The sequence below is a fragment of the Prunus persica genome, chromosome G7 (genome assembly GCF_000346465.2).
Source record: "Prunus persica cultivar Lovell chromosome G7, Prunus_persica_NCBIv2, whole genome shotgun sequence".
Classification (NCBI taxonomy): domain Eukaryota; kingdom Viridiplantae; phylum Streptophyta; class Magnoliopsida; order Rosales; family Rosaceae; genus Prunus; species Prunus persica.
The window spans coordinates 14,188,227-14,204,417 of NC_034015.1; the positions used below are offsets into that span (position 1 = coordinate 14,188,227).

Consider the following 16,191-nt stretch of genomic DNA (forward strand, 5'->3'; position numbering starts at 1 on the left):
GTCAATGTGTTATGTGTGTTTCATGAGAAAACGAAAAAATTACAATTACGTGTAGAAGTAATTGTTCTTAACTACTTGAATTACGACCGTGATATAATTCCCATAGTTAAAAAGTATCAATTATCATCAATTATCAAAGGGACAACAGCTGTAGGCCATTAGATTGCATGTCAAGCCTGTCACCAAAAGTTGACTTCGTTGACCCTTTATGTTTGTGTGGGTGGACGTATATTATGCTTGTTCTCTTTCTATCTCTAAAGCGAAAGTGGGAGAAGCATCGGAGCATTGAGCCGTGAGGCCTCTTTCTTTCTCACTTTCGAATCTTTCTTGTTTTGTTTACAAATTTTTTATTGACTTGGTTGGACTCGCAATGACTACCATGAAAATGACAGACAAGTAAAAGAATGCAAGTCCCTACACACAGACTGCCATAGAGACTCTGGTTTGGTACTTATCACATCACCAACCCTCTAATTAGCTTAATGTCTATCTTATTTGTGGACCATTTTATTCAATAATCTTTCTTTTTTCTTTTGTGTAGGCCGATTGCCACTGTATGCCAAGATGGTGTGCAATTTGATGAGGCACATGTTACTCATATATTATAATTAAAAGAGCGAATATTTTTACTAAGATACGCTTTTGCTATTCTAGTTATCCATAGTACATTTTATAATATTTCATCAAAAAAGTTTCTTTTCAAATAATAATAATAATGTCATATGTCTATTGTGATAATCAACTTAACAAAAATTATAATAATAAATGTCATCAGGGTCTAGTCTAATGAAAAGGACCTTAACTTGCAAACCAGTCGTGTCATGTTGAATCCCTATAGAACTTTGACAATGTATGAGAAAACTCCCTCCTCTAATATCGCTTGTATCTATATATATAAAGCAAAAGGCAGAGAATGGTGAAACATTCCAAATACCAGAAAATGCCCTTGGTTAATGCAAACATTAAGAATTCAAATTATTAATTAAATGAGGATAATACGGTAAATTCACACTTTTCATATTTTAAAAAAGAAAAAGCAGATAATGGATCCTATTTTTATGGAACACAACTACCTATTATCTTCTTTAATTCTAAAATAAATTTAAATTTTTTAAAAAAAAAGCCTCTCGCAAGCGCGGAAGCGCGTGCGGAGAGGCTAGTAAAAAAAATGATAATAATAGACAAGGGAAGGAAGTGGGTAGACCCCACGAACTGTACTGCATGTAACTGCTTGCTTGGGTCCTTCCATGTGACTGAAGGGCAGCAGCAGCAGCCTTGTTTACTTCTTTCGTCCTATTTATACACTGCTTGCTCCACCTTACTTTTTTACCAGAACACACACAGCACAATCAAAAGCCAAAATACAAGAGAAAAGCAATGAAACAAAACTACCAAGGCTTTCTCATGTTCTCTGTCTTTGCTTTTCTTATTTTCTCCACCTCATCACATGCTCGTCTTCTGCAACAACACCAAGCTTCATTATCTGCAACAAATGATCCTATAGATGTGAGAATATAACCCCCTCCTCCTTCGCTTTCAGTTTTTTCTCTCTGATTTCTGCACCATGTTCATTAATTTCTGTTGTTTATTTTCTGATCTTCTTCTTTAATTTGTTTCTGGGGTGGTAATTAATTGCAGCTGATGGGATCAGAAGAATGTGATGACAGAGATGAAGAGTGTCTGAACAGAAGGTTGATTGCAGAAGCTCACTTGGATTATATTTACACCCAAAACCATAAGCCATAGATAGGCATCTCCAAAGGCAGATTATATATACTAGAACTCTGCTCTTTTTTTTTCTTTTTTTTTTCCCTTCTGGGTGCAAGTAAAAAACATACTATGTAAGAAAATACATGTAATCGCTACATAATGGTACCGTATGAGTATGATCAGAGATAAATGGCTACCAAATTATTGATCTCCTTCACTTTATTATTATATTTGTATAAATTTCTTTTGTCTTCCTGTGGGGCATCTGGAATCTGGGGAGAGCCCCAAAATACTATGCGAAAATTATGGGATGGTCTCAAATATTTGATATGATTCGAACTAAAAAAACCATTCTTTTGGGAGCAAATTCCTGGCCTTTGGACTTTTTGTATGATTTGGGAGCTCGTTCGGACCCATTTCTTTTTAATTTCCATTTAATAATACAAAATGAACATAAATATTAAATTCCAACATTCGTGAAGTTAATTGAGCAAGGAATAGTATTGAATTATTGTTCAGTTTCAGTTTTTGATAATGGAGGGGGTTAAAGCATTGCTAATAGCTATTTTTTTCACAAAACTTTTTTATAATGACAAAGAAAATACTCTCATAAGTTTAAGTTTTTAACCAGTATTTCCACGCTTTGAGTTTGACCAAATCAATAATTTTGAATGTTGCTAAACGAACATTAAAATTAAAGTAATTACATCATAATATTTAAATCAAAATGTAAAATAAATTAAGTATACCCTATTTAACTACCCAAAATACCTTTACATTTGCATGTCTTTGGTTTGAAAGTTGAGAGGTTTTTCTGTATTTTTGGAAAAAGTTTTGGCTTTTTCCAAAAGTGAAAATTTTTGTGTGGCTAAAACCTAAATTTACTTCAAAATATAAAACCAACGAAAAAAAAAAATTTCAAGTTTGGGGGAGTAGAAATCGGGATAGAGGGGGAGAGATAGTTTAATTTTTAATTTTTTGATTTTTTTTATTCATATTTTAATTAATTTTGATACAAAAATACCATTTTGCCCATACATTTAACAGAAAAGTTAACAAAATTGACGGCATGACCATTTGTCCTAACGAAATTGAAGTTAAAGGACCACGGGAACTATTTTGGAAATTGAGGTACTCAAGTGCAAATCGGATTTAAATTCAAGGACTAATAAAACGATTAACCCATAAGGTTATTGACTTTTCAACTCTTTCTATGCAAATTTCCTAAGAGTAAGATTAGTAATATTTTATAGATTAAGGCACAAAAGCATTCGTTTAGTTCTCTGTTAAAATCTATATATATTCTGGTCTCTAAAGAGGTTCATTAAGAATCGGCCTCTCTCCATCGCTCCTTTATGAACATTGTTAAATTCCTGTTTTGCAACTAGGATGTACATGAGGCATTAAATTAGAAGAGCTTTGAAAGGTTGCAATCAAAGTACAGCGACAAGCTCGGAAGGGTTTTTCACTTAAGGATTAAGGTTGAATATGGCGAGTAAGATGTACTCATTAAAGTTATGTTTGTTTCATAATAAAATATCTCTTTTGGTCATTTTATATTAGGATAAATTAGTAATTCATTAAATAATTTTATAGTATGACGTACTAAGTTAATTTTAGAGTTCGTTTAGCAACACTCATAATTTTTTGGGTTAAAAAGATAACAATCACTGATCCGGCCCAAAAATAGAATTAGTGATCGATGACGACCATCATTTTGCCTGTAAAATTAGTTCCTTCAGATTCATGAGTTCAGGTGCACAAGAAAATTATGTAACAGACTACAAAGGGGAAAGAGTTGCACAATGAATAGTCATGAAAGATATTCACAAATGCATTAGGTGCATAAGAGTTTTAAGTAAACAAAGGGAAAAGATGAGCATGCCAATGTATAACCGTATCCAGTATCTTTCCAGAAACATCGAAAGTAGAAAACATTCAACTCACAATGCTATAACCACACCTATTGGAAAATATAACATTGAAAAGAAAAGAAAAAAAAGAAGAAGAAATAATTGCTCCACTCCAATGATGTCATATTGATACAGAGGCATCCCACAAGGGCCACAACCACTTGCCAATTGTGAAGCTGGAAGGATATGGTTCGGAGGATCAGTAGTGTTTTTCCTTGTTTTGCAACATCAAAAGTAAAAAACAGAGCAAATATAGCAAAACATCAACCACATAAGAGAAATCATTGAGATGCAAACTATCTGGCATATAGATGTATTTATTTTCCTCTCAAACTATGAATTAAACAAAAAGGAGAGGAAAAAAAAAAAGAAGAAAAAAAAGATGAACTAGTAGAAGGCTCTCACCACCATTTTGTGGCACAACAAAATTAGGAGTGAAGATTCACATCTAAAATACACTAACATAAACCTGGATTTCCCTCAGAAGTTCATAATGCATGGTGATGGTTTGATGTGTTCAGCTTGGAGCACTAGACATCCTTTTCCTGCCAAAGAGAAAGAGGTAACATCTTATCATCTACAACTGAGATCAAACCAGAAGACCAGGAATTCCAAATCATTTAACAAAATGCTGGCAACACCTTGGGCATTGGACTTTGACATCCATTTTCCTCATATATTTAATTAACAAAAGCTTACCAATTTAATGCGGCTGGCCAGTCCCAAATCAGAGAGTGAATTTTCTGCTATACAATTTGCATGAACAATGGGACCTTTCACAACACTCTCCTCTGTAGTTCCCAAATCACCAACGCCATATGGAATGCTCAAGTATGAAGCTCCTTTGAACATCCATTCATCCCTTTCTTGACAGTAAAGATCTTCAAAAATATAACCACATATAACACATACACATTGACTTTCGTCGGCTGGAACCATGGGCTCACCATTGTCCATTGTCTCGCTAGGCTTATCTATTGACATGTTGTCTTCAGGTCCTAAAGGAGGTCCTGCCTTTCCAGCAACCCAATTGGTTGAATCTGCATACCACCTCCTTGATGCCTTAACTGAACCATTGAATTCAGGAGTTTTCAAAGCATGCCACTCTAAGTGTCTCTCAAGCCGTTCTTTAAGTTTGAGCCTAAGGCCGCATATGCTGCACTTATGAGGAAGGTCATCAAAAAGTTCCTCGATCACAGATGGATGGAATTCTCGGATTTTATCTGGCTTAAACTCAATGCCAATGGGATTTTTTGTTTCTATCTTGCTGGATTGAGGTAAGGCAGCAGAGGTTTTAGCAAGAGGTTCCGCGAGAGATACATCATCAGTTCGAGATGAAACAGGAAGACTTGGAGAAGCTGAAACTGGAGATACTGACACTGAACTGGTGACAGGTGTAGATACACTCTGGTTTTGCAGTTCATTCGGCATTTGGGATGACACAGGAGTGGGTGACTCCGACTTTGATGCAGATATCAAACCCTTTGCAACTAAAGAGCTTAGAAGGTTTGAAATTGGATCTGAGGCATTATTCACCACAGTTGAAGCATTTGCTGATGCAGTACCCTCAAGGGAAGAAGAGAGGGGTTGGCTAGGAGGAAGTGGCGGATGTCCTACCTTCTTCAGTGAAATATCTGAGGAAGCTGGTGAGTTCTCATGGGACAGGTGACTTGATGAAGGTGCTGATGCGACCTTGGACCCTGGGAGTGCAACCTGGGTAGGGGGAGGTCCACTTGGCAAGGGGGGCTGAACACCTGACTGTGATTGATTTTGTCCCATGTCCCGAAGATTCAAACTGGGTAGGCTACCAGTAATTGATTTGTCAGAAAGAATTCCGGTCTTCATAACAGCAGCCAACAAACTACTTGTGCTTGATTGTCCTGAAGTTTCTGCAGCACGGAGATTTGAATGATCTGGTAAAGAAATGCCAGCCGTTGAGGGAGTTACATAAGTAGACAACTGTGGCAAAGAGGGATTCTTAATTGACGAAGATGAAGAATGCAAATCTTGTGGCCGTGATTTTGCTATGCTACCCAGCCGGACATTGGGAGTTGAGATAGGCGCAGAGTCCTCAGTATAGTGGTTATGCAATCCTAAGTCTGACTTTCCCAAAAGTTGAGATACTTTTGAATCAGGAGGAGGAAGGGACGGGGACTCAAGATAGTCTTGTTCAGGTAAACTTTGCAAATGATGATGAGGATGATGTACTGTTGATGTAGGTGCGGGAGAATGCTGGTGCACCAGTGACTGTCCAGATGGTGATGCGGCTCTCACAGACTGAAGCTGCTTCTGTTTCCCCACAGCTACAGCAGGCCCTGATGTTGCACCAAACCCGAAACTTGAGGCTCCAATACGAGAAGACGCTACCTGTGCTCGACTTCCCAGCCTAGCTACAGAAGAATCTCCACTTGTTGATAGCCCACTTAAACTTGAAGCATAACGCTCTGAATGAACTGAACTAATCACAGGAGTGCCAGTAGGGGTCAGCCCATCCATACCGTGAGAGTCCGATAATGGCCAAGGTGATGACATCCGGTGCCCAAGAGCAGATAGGTCATTATGTTCAGTAGGATCAGCAGACGTATCCAGATCAACTGTTGTTGCAAAGTCATTTGCACCTTTTGGTTTACGAAAGTGGCCTCCAAACCCCTGTCCATATAGACAATGTCAATCAATAAAACTTTTGGAAGAAAAAAAATCCTTAATATTTAAGAGACGGTCAGAGTTTGTGCACCCAACAGGCATCAGCCCGATAACTATTTAAGTATCAAGTAAACTCTTATAGGAATTGGCTAGCTATCTATAACGAAATGAAGCATCAAAGAAACCAGTCCTTGCATTAGTTCTTGTATCAGTATCACTGAGAAATTAACATTTGAACCAGTAGGGTGAGAGAAGCTCAGGGTCCAATTTTCAACCAGTAAAAAAACATTGGAGCTTACCAATTTTTCTGAATCATCAGAAGTCCAGCAATCTTTTCTTGAGTTACTAGAAATATCGGGGGGACCATGATCTGTTAACCTCGAGTTCATATCATCCCATTTGAACTCCTCTTCCTCGGAATTCTTCCAGCTATTAGACAGCACACCGCTGCTTCGACTTGCAATGGCCGGTGCTGTCTTCAGGCGAGGATCAGCATTTGCAGATTTAGGTGCTGAGTAATTTGTAAGTCCATGCTTGATGTTAAAACCATTTCTTTGACTGGATATTGTTTCTGCAACACTGCTGCCACCACCATACCAAGGTTTATCATTTCCTTGCTCTGTAATCTTCCCACCAATTCTTCCAATTCCTAAGTTTGAACTCCTTGGAAGATCAGAACCATATTCATATTCTCCATATTCAGCGCCGATGTTCTTCTCATGAACACGCTCACTTAGTGCATCTGTATTAGAACGCTGCATATTCTGCAAACGTTAACCATATCATGAAACTACAGAAAGAATACAAAGGAAAATAGTACACACATAAATCAACATGTACTTAACATACATGCATTTTAACAGTAGGATCAACCCACGGTCGTCCAGCACTGAGACTTGCTACTCTGTCCGGCCTCTCTGCATCATCAATTGAGTTTGCCATAGCCCCAGAAAAGTCACTGGCCATTCCTTTTGTCTTCATATCAAAACCAGCAGAAAAGAAAAAATAATAATTAATATATCAAATATAACTTCAATTCCAACTTCAGTTTCTAAAGGAAAAGAAGAAAGAATTCCAGAAGCATGAAAACCTAATTCAGACCACTCATCTCTTCGTAATTAATAAGATGGTAAGATCAAGGTTGCATGTAGTAACTCCAATGACCCATACAAATGGCTAGTCTTCACATGAAAACAGAATCTATTCTCAGATAAAAATCATCAGGTATAGGATCAAAATGCTGCTGGAAAGTATAAGATCACTCTAAAATATAAGAATACAAGCAAATCTTTTGTTCATAAACATTCTGAAAACAAAGACCAATACAGAAATTTTACAACCTGATATAAGATGATTCTAAAATTCACTTATAATTTCCACATGGCTAAATACTGTTACATTTAGTAATTTCACGCCCAGTGAAAAAGGCTCATCACAGGATAGTATTCTGCTAACAATATTTTTGTGTGCACAATTTTAACAAACCACCATAAATGGTAGAAAATAAAGCAAGGAAGATGAAAGACAAGCATCCATGTCACTTCACATGCTTACAATTAATACTAGGAGGTCAGAATTCAATAGATGGTAATCCACATCCATAATTAACTTGAACTCCACTTACCCTTGTTGGTTGCTGAAGACGTTGCCTTTCCAAATATTTGGGATTCACATGAATGCTATGTGCCGGTCGTTGCGACTGGGAATCTAGTCTTGATGTTGCAGCTCCAGAGGATGAACCATTTGCTGTTGAAGCAAACCCAAGTTCTTTCTCGATCATCTGAAGTGTCTGAGCAGGAAATACTCCCTTCCATGTTCCAAAAAGATGGCGCATGCTTTGATGTACATTAGGTTCAACCTGCCTATATGCCTTGCAAAACACCTAGAAGTGCAAAAAAGGGGAAAAACTTTTCACTACAAAGCAACTAATGAGTCAAGCCTATCGTGGGTTGTGACACACGGGGGTAGTAATGACATGCTGTGCAGAAAAACATCATTTTATTTGAAAGAAACAATGTAATTGGTAAGCAGTGAACACCAGGGGATCAAAGATAATTTAATCCTGATTGCCATTAGTTAATCCTCAAACTTAATATGTCGTGTATTCAATGTTCATTCAGACATTGTTGCATATCAAGAAATAAAGGAGATGCTTTACATAACCAGAAAAAGCATGCTGAGAAATGAGAGGCATCACAAAGAACAGAAATCTAACCTCAGGGAGTCTGGCAGCAAAATATTTTATGTAATCCCTTCCAATATTCTTTACAATACTGTCCAAAAGATAAAGTGATGGTAACTTCTGCTCACTAGAAACCTGCAAATTACTTTCTACAATTAGATACGAAACACTAGTTACAGCCAAATTGTTTGAACAAATAAGTGACTGATAAACCAAAGGCCAAACACCAAAATGCTTCCCGAATGAGAAGGGAAAGGGGAAGGAGAAGATGTTCCAGTATAGGCTCTTCAAATCCATTTAAAAGATATCAGAAGCAACACATCTGCAGGTACTGTCACTTCTAAACTAGCCCATTGTGCAGCAAAAACTAATAAACATCCCCTCCCCACCCAGCTACTTGGCAGCTGAACCAAGGCCTAAAGGTGCATGTCACATTGAAGATATTTCCCTTAGTAATTCTTCAAGTACTTTCTCGAACAAGTGATTCATCTTATATGACTTGTTTCTCATGTGTCCTTCAAATAACTTGTCTCTCACAAGGATTTAAGTCTTTACCTTGCAAGATCATTGACAATTAACTAAGTAACAACACACCCAGCACTCTGTCACTCCTGCATAATATAATATCTAAAGACACATCTCCAGACACTAGATAATCATGAGACAGCTTAAGCTAGAATGGGAATGTGCAGTAGCAGAAGCCTAATTGAGAACAATTCAAGACTAACAATATAAATCTATCTGACTAAAAAGAGTTTAAACAAACAAGAAGACATTGGGAAACAATTGATTAACTTCAAGGTATAATGTAACGGAACATCCCATGAATTAGTGGCAACCACAAAATGACTCAAATATACCCTCCTTTCAAATGTAAGGATATGAATGAAATTGGCACCATCCCTTCAGTTTTTTCTTAACAAAATAAGAGGTTTGTATGTATTCTCTGCTTTATCAATATCACAATCTTTAATTACCATTAGAGGATCAGTATCTCAAGGAAAATACCACCAAGAAAAACCATATGAGATCTTGCACCAGTAGAGATCAGCTGTCAAAGTCAACCTCTTGCAGGAGATTACCGTCAGGTGTAAACAAAATCCCCAGAAATCTATAGGCATAAGGTTCTCATACACAACCATAACATCTCATGTGGGTTTACTAAACATAGAGGCATCTATTAGGCAACGAAAGAAAGTGGTTTTACACTCTTTTGAAGTGCTGCATTGTTGTTGTGAAAAAACAAAACAAAAATAAAAAGGCAGAAAACGAAACCACAAAACAGTATGCAGAGGTTTTCCGTGTAAATCCATAACCATAAGGATGTAATTTATTTATTTGGTTCAAAACCTGCTACAACTCATTCCACAAATGTCAACCTTTCTCATGAAGCTATTCAGTACAAATGCAGCCTCATTCGCGTGCAATGGTAAACAAATTTGGCACAGACAACCAGAAGACCATGAATTGGAACCTGTTAAACTGGGGGAATGTCAACAAAAGATATTGATTACAATGTACAAGGCCTGACCGAAGCAAGTTGTAGCTGAACCCTCGATTTAACATCATACTGGAACAATAAAAGTTGAAACTGGGATACACCAGCTCATTACTTCCATGGCTTCGCTGATGAATACAAAAATTCCCTTTCACAGTCAACACTTGAACACCACACCACACTTATCATGAAGCTTTGTATTTGCTTCAAGAAATAAAAATAAAAAACAAAACCAAAAAACCCGGTTGAGCTAATTTCAGAACCAAACCACAACTTTGTGAGCACATAAATAGTTCACATCTAAGACAAGCACAAGGATATAACAAAACCACTTTTTTTCACTAAATCATTGGCATAACATGACATGCATAAGAGCGAGCACTAGCACCATTTAAAATCTCCTTTCCCACCTCCATTTCCTTTTTGCATTTGTACAACACGAATTCAAAAAACTGGCGCCATAACCAAAATATTAAACACAAATACAGCTACATACACAGTGTAAAGCTGGGTTTCACCTCAATAATGTTGCCGCATACAGTGGCCGCAATCGCCTTCGCCGCATGGACGCTCTCCCCAGCAATTATCGTCAAATTAGTGATTATGGGCTTTGAATTGAAGGTGAGCTCCGCCAACGCCGTCTTGTACTGGCTCACAAGCTCCTGATGCTGCAGAGGCTGCGGCACATAGCCCCCACCGCGACTCGCGTCATTGCTCTCCGAGTCTCTATCGGTCACTCTGAACCTTGACAGCACTGGGTTAGCTCCACCGGGTCTTTGCACGAAAGCTCGACCATTTGGGTTCGGGTTCGGGTTCAGGCCCCGGTCGTCGGCCAATCGGGGCTTCTTCACTGGTTCAGTCGATCTGGTAAACGGCCTACGCGAGCTCTCCATTTCCATCGCACTCTTAGAAATGAAAACCCTAACCCTAAATCTAATCTACGATTACAAATCAGTCATCCACAAAAATTCAATCCAAAAAACATATACTGCTAACAACGCGAGGGCCTAGCTATCAAAATGACAAGAAATTAAAAACAACCCTAAATACATGGAGAATCAATATAAACCCTGATTCTTATTACAATTATACAAAATTTAAACAAACTAGACAATTTGGCGCTAAAGTTTGGGGATTTATTGGGATTACAAGCTTGGGGAATTGGGATTTAGGGTTAGATTAAGAACAAGGCGATGTAGACGAGTGTGTCTATCTATGTGATAGAAATATATAGCGAATGTCCGTTTTTAAGACAAGAAGAAGAAAAGGGACCCCAAAAAAAAAAAAAAAGGACCTTTCATGAATCGAGTATGAAACGAGGGCTTTTTTATTATTATTTTTCTTGCTAACAGTTTTTTCTTTTTCTTTTTCTAACAGCTTTTAATTTTCATTATGTTTTATTGATTGATTTTGTTTAATGGGCAAGTATTAACTGTATAATTCTACTATAATATTATTTTTCATTATAAAATCTTTTATTTTAACAGTCCATCGCCAATTTTTAAATATAGAAATTAACAAATACCCTCTCTAAAACCTCAAGCAAATTTAATAATAAATTAAAAAATAATGATAATAATAGTTTTTTTTCTTCTCTAGTTATAATTGGCACTCAGAAAAAAGAGTGCACTTAATGAATCAACTAAACGAATGCATCACGGATGTGTGACAGTATTGAGATGAAGAAAATTAGAATACTATAATGTGTGATTTGAAACCGTTGAAAACATTATAAAACAAATAGTGAACATATTACTCTTTTGTCTAAGAAGAATTTCTTAAGGTCCCATGGGTTGCCCCTCTTCTAAAACCCTTTTGGTTTAGGGGGTTTTACCTATAACTTACCCCTTCGACTAATAAAACGGGTGCATTTCTCCTTTGTCATGTTGTAGAGAGATTTTCTCTCCTAGTTTTGTATTGCGTTTTGTTTCTCTCCAATTTTGTATTGGGTTTTTATTAGTTTTCTTGGACTAGTTGTTATGGAAGTGGAGTTGTCAGATCTAGGTGAATTTTTTTATTAATGGGTGTTGTGGGATCATGCGGGTTGTTGTTAAATGTATTGTGGTATCCTCTAACCAGGTGAATGTTGAGCGATAAGGTCCTTTCACTTTTGGTGCATTTGATTCCATGTTATAGCAAAATATGTTATTTTACCATGATCTCTGAAACACTAGGTTCTATTATGAGTCTTATTGATCCTCTATTTTTCAACTCTTAGTGAGCTAAGTTTGATATTTCCATATTTATTGTTCACTGTCTTGCTGCATTTACTTTGTTCAAAATTTGTATGCAAGAACTTTCATTTGAGGTATGTTCTTATTGTAAATCTATTGTATTTGCCCCTCCCTCATATATACATATATTCTATTATACATTTTTGTTGGATGATGGTTGAGGAGCATATGCATGTGTGTGCACCACTTGCACATGACACATGCCACAGCAATATGATGGATAAATACAAATTCCAATTTTTATCTCATAATATCCATGTGATTTAATCACATAATCTCCATCACATCACACACATATAATTGTGTGTTAGTTCCTGATTTATCCACCCATGCATGTGAAGGTGGGTAATAATGGGCCACTTTTTTTTATTTTATATTTATTTATAATTTTAAAGTCACGTATATAAAGCGGAAGACCTTATGATTAAATATTCAAATAACCCCAGATTATTAGCATTTAAGAAAGGAAAACAAAATAAGTGACAACTTATTTGTAAAGGGAGAAAAAAAAAGTAAAAAGTAGTATATTAAAAATATATATAATTAAGAACAAAATATAAATAATAACTGGAATTACAAAAGTATAAAAGGAACAGATACACTCAATCACTCAAGACACCCAATTTTATAATATTCCAAAACTGGAAATAACAAAATATTTTAAAAAATTGGAGGCCATCTGCCTCCCTTGTTCTTCTTATTATTTTTTTTAGAAAAAATAGTTCGTTAGTAAATTATTAAAAAGCATGAATGGATTATGGAATAGACAAAAAAAATGAGGGAGTTTGGGCTTGGGTTGGGTTACAAAAGTAAAAATTGGGTGGGCCCAAAAGAGGCCAGGAACAGCAGCAAATGTTCAAAGTCCAGAATGGGCCCACAAAACCCTAAAGGCATCAGTCCATAGTCGGTCTTTGGAATAAAACCCTAGCTTCCCTTCCAAAATCCTGCAACTGGTTTTTCAGAGGTTTTAGTGTTTGCAGCCAACCATGTTGACAGTGAAAACTCCACAGAAAGGAAAGGCCAGAAGGGAGCTAGAGAAACGCGCCCCAAAGATCGTAAGTTCCATATGTGTTTGTTTCTCGGGAAAATAACAAATTTCCCATGTCCAAAAGCGAAAGTTAAGATCTTTTCAACTTTGTTATTGTTTTTTCAATTGGGTTTTTGATCATTTGAAGGTTGAGACCGGGAAGAAGACGCTGATACTTCACGGCAGAAAGACGAGCAATGTGGTGAATTCGGTATTGTCTGACCTTTATCATTTGAAGAAGGACAGTGCTGTGAAATTCAGCCGCAGAAATGAGGATATTAGCCCTTTTGAAAGTGGCGGTGAAACTTCCCTCGAGTTCTTTTCTCAAAAAACCGATTGCAGCATTTTCGTTGTGAGTACCAAACCAACTCAGAATTTTGCTTCTCCCATATATGTATTGTGCAAGTGTTTTCTATTTTGAGTTATGGGGGATAATTCGGTTTTGATAGTGTTGTGGCATTTGTTTAATTTTACGTTCTTAATTGTTACTATTAATGAATGTTTTTTGGAAGCTGAAGCACGCTTTCTATTTCTTTCTTTGAGCAGTGACTGTGTTTGTGTGTGTGTGTTGTGTAGTGTATTGATTTTGCGGTTCTCTCGAATTTGGCTTGTGATGATGCTTATTTTTATTGTACAATCCATTCTCAAATTGATTGCTTTTACTTGTAGCATGGAATTTGTGGAGTTCGCTCAGTTTATGTTTCTAATATGGACCTGCCTCTTTTATTCTTGTGACAGTTCTGATGGATTTGGTACGTGAACCAACTAGTTTTAGGCATGTTTGGAAATTGCAGACTCTGAATTCGTAAAAGAATACAGAATAAAAGCAAAGCACCCGTGAAACTATTTGTATTGAAAAGAGAATAATTTTTTTAGGGAAACTTTCATGACAAGAAAGTAGAGTAACACAGATATTTACCAGAAAATGTAACTGCAAAGAAAATAATCTTACTTTATGGGATTAAAAGAAATTTTGAATTGTCTTTTATTTTTGCTTTAGCTGCCTGCTTGTGTCTGATACTTGTGGATTTTCTGGCTTTCTGTATAAAAGATTGCCATTTACACAGAAGAGCATATGAATGAACTTGCATATTAACTCTATTATATCTTTCGCACAATAATTTGATGAGCTTTGATTGCTTATGTAGGGAACGTTGTTCTTGTTTGATTATTTGTCAGAGTTAAAATTTGGAAGCATTTTTACCTTCATCCAAGATTTTGGAATGCCAATGATGCTCGTTTCTCTGCTTGTGTTTTTTTCTTTAACATATTTTTAAATTTTTTTTTCATTGTTCTTATTATACAGTTTGGTTCTCACTCAAAGAAACGGCCTGACAATCTTGTAATAGGGAGAACTTATGATCACCATATATATGATCTTGTGGAGGTTGGGGTTGAAAATTATAAACGCATGGAATCATTTACATATGACAAGAAACTAGCACCACGTGTGGGGTCGAAACCTTTCATTTGCTTTATAGGAGAAGGATTTGAGAACGCAGGAGAGCTGAAACATTTGAAGGAAGTTTTGCTTGATCTGTTGCGAGGAGAGGTTAATCTCTGCTGCCATTTGCACATTATTTGCTTTTGAATTTTAGAGGGATAGTAATAGATGCATAAAAATGATATGTGCAGGTTGTAGAGAAATTAAATCTTGCTGGTTTAGATCGTGTATATGTATGTACAGCTATATCTTCAAACAAAGTGGTCCTTACTCTTTGTGCGCTGCGACTGAAAAAGTCTGGTACAGTAGTTCCAAGAATGGAACTTGTTGAAGTTGGCCCGTCCATGGATTTAGTAGTTCGTCGGCATCGTCTTCCTAATGAAAGCCTAAGGAAAGAAGCAATGAGAGAAGCCAAAAATCAGCCTAGGAAGGTTTGATTTCTAAATCTTCTTCTTATCTCTCTTGTTTCTTTTGCCTTTGACATGCCTGTAACACAATTCCTATTATTACTTTACCAGGACAAAAATATTAAACAGGACACACTGCGTGGCAAGGTTGGGAAAATCAACATCCCGAACCAAAAGGTAAACGGCGAAAATAAATTCTTTCATTTAGCAGCAGTTCCCTGTCTAAAAGGTTACCCTTTGGTCTCATGGGCAAAGATGCGTGGTGGAGAGCCTTGCATCTCTCTCACTACACAGCTGCCGGACTTTTTTAAGTTTCAGTGTACATAATTTGTAAGGATGTCTGACGTTTCAAAGGTGGCTTGTTTTGGATGGCATTTGTCTGACTAATTTATTTTTGTCTAATATGTGTAAATCTTTTTTGTTAACAAAATTTGTGGGTGTAGATTGGAGACACGGTGTATTATCACACAAAGGTTGGAGACACATTTGTGCCTAGCAAAACCAAGGGAGTTAAAAGGGAGCGCCGTGAGGCTAGAATGAAACACGAGAGTAATGAGCGTGCACCAAAATTTCAAGACATGCTTATGCCTAAGAAATCTAAAAAAGCTAAAAGGGAACGCCGTGAAGCTGGAACGAGTGAGGAGGGTAATGAGCATGCATCGAAAAGGCAGGAGGAGGGTGCTGAGTAATTCTTTTTGGATAAGCAGGCTGCGCTGGGAACAATTCATGTTTACTCTCTTGCTGGCATCGGCTTTTGCCTTTGGGCTAATGCTTGCAAGGATTGAAAGTCAAAAGGTGGTAGGGATCCAAGGAGCTTGGGATTTTGTTCTTTCCCATCTTTCATAGGTTTGACTTATTATATATTTAGTTGCATGCCTAGCATGAGTTGCATCTGTTGTGTTGTTATCATTTTCATGTGTAAAAGTGACACCATATAATTTAGTGTTGAGCTAATCGTTCCGTTTTCCAGTCTCTTCCCACCCATGAGTTTCAATTACTTACCACATCAGCAATTGTTAGAGAAGCTTTCCTTTGCTACTGAAACATATATTTACCTAATGTGTTGTTGTTGGTGGCCTGTAATGGCCCAATGGTTATGTTTCTTATTTTATTTTCTCGTTAGTCATATTTCA

At 36.9% G+C, this 16,191-nt stretch overlaps 2 protein-coding genes across 3 annotated transcripts; one reads left to right on the plus strand and one right to left on the minus strand.

Moving 5' to 3' along the window:
• On the minus strand, positions 3,521 to 11,494 carry LOC18769853 (polyadenylation and cleavage factor homolog 4). Of its 2 annotated transcripts, none has more exons than XM_020568039.1 (7): positions 10,465 to 11,494; positions 8,482 to 8,583; positions 7,891 to 8,148; positions 7,116 to 7,241; positions 6,566 to 7,021; positions 4,323 to 6,272; positions 3,521 to 4,168 (listed from the first exon to the last, which is right to left on the minus strand). In XM_020568039.1, the coding sequence occupies exons 1-7, from the start codon at positions 10,843 to 10,845 to the stop codon at positions 4,154 to 4,156; spliced, it is 3,288 nt and encodes a 1,095-aa protein (XP_020423628.1). In that variant the 5' UTR covers positions 10,846 to 11,494; the 3' UTR covers positions 3,521 to 4,153. The 2 variants fall into 2 exon arrangements, with proteins under 2 accessions (XP_020423628.1, XP_020423627.1); XM_020568038.1 differs by having other exon boundaries at positions 6,566 to 7,030.
• On the plus strand, positions 13,106 to 16,180 carry LOC18770576 (ribosome production factor 2 homolog). Its single transcript, XM_007202201.2, has 6 exons — positions 13,106 to 13,235; positions 13,356 to 13,559; positions 14,514 to 14,759; positions 14,843 to 15,082; positions 15,170 to 15,235; positions 15,502 to 16,180. The coding sequence occupies exons 1-6, from the start codon at positions 13,167 to 13,169 to the stop codon at positions 15,745 to 15,747; spliced, it is 1,071 nt and encodes a 356-aa protein (XP_007202263.1). The 5' UTR covers positions 13,106 to 13,166; the 3' UTR covers positions 15,748 to 16,180.

Bases quoted from the DNA above. Each gene is read 5' to 3' on its own strand.
- LOC18769853 (XM_020568038.1), bottom strand. From the start codon at position 10,845: ATGGAAATGGAGAGCTCGCGTAGGCCGTTTACCAGATCGACTGAACCA. The intron at 7,242-7,890 runs GTAAGTGGAGTT...TTTGATATGAAG, and splicing joins GTCTTCAGCAACCAACAAGG to ACAAAAGGAATGGCCAGTGA. The intron at 7,031-7,115 runs GTATGTTAAGTA...TAACGTTTGCAG, and splicing joins ATCCTACTGTTAAAATGCAT to AATATGCAGCGTTCTAATAC.
- LOC18770576 (XM_007202201.2), top strand. From the start codon at position 13,167: ATGTTGACAGTGAAAACTCCACAGAAAGGAAAGGCCAGAAGGGAGCTA. The intron at 14,760-14,842 runs GTTAATCTCTGC...TGATATGTGCAG, and splicing joins TTGATCTGTTGCGAGGAGAG to GTTGTAGAGAAATTAAATCT. The intron at 15,083-15,169 runs GTTTGATTTCTA...TTACTTTACCAG, and splicing joins CCAAAAATCAGCCTAGGAAG to GACAAAAATATTAAACAGGA.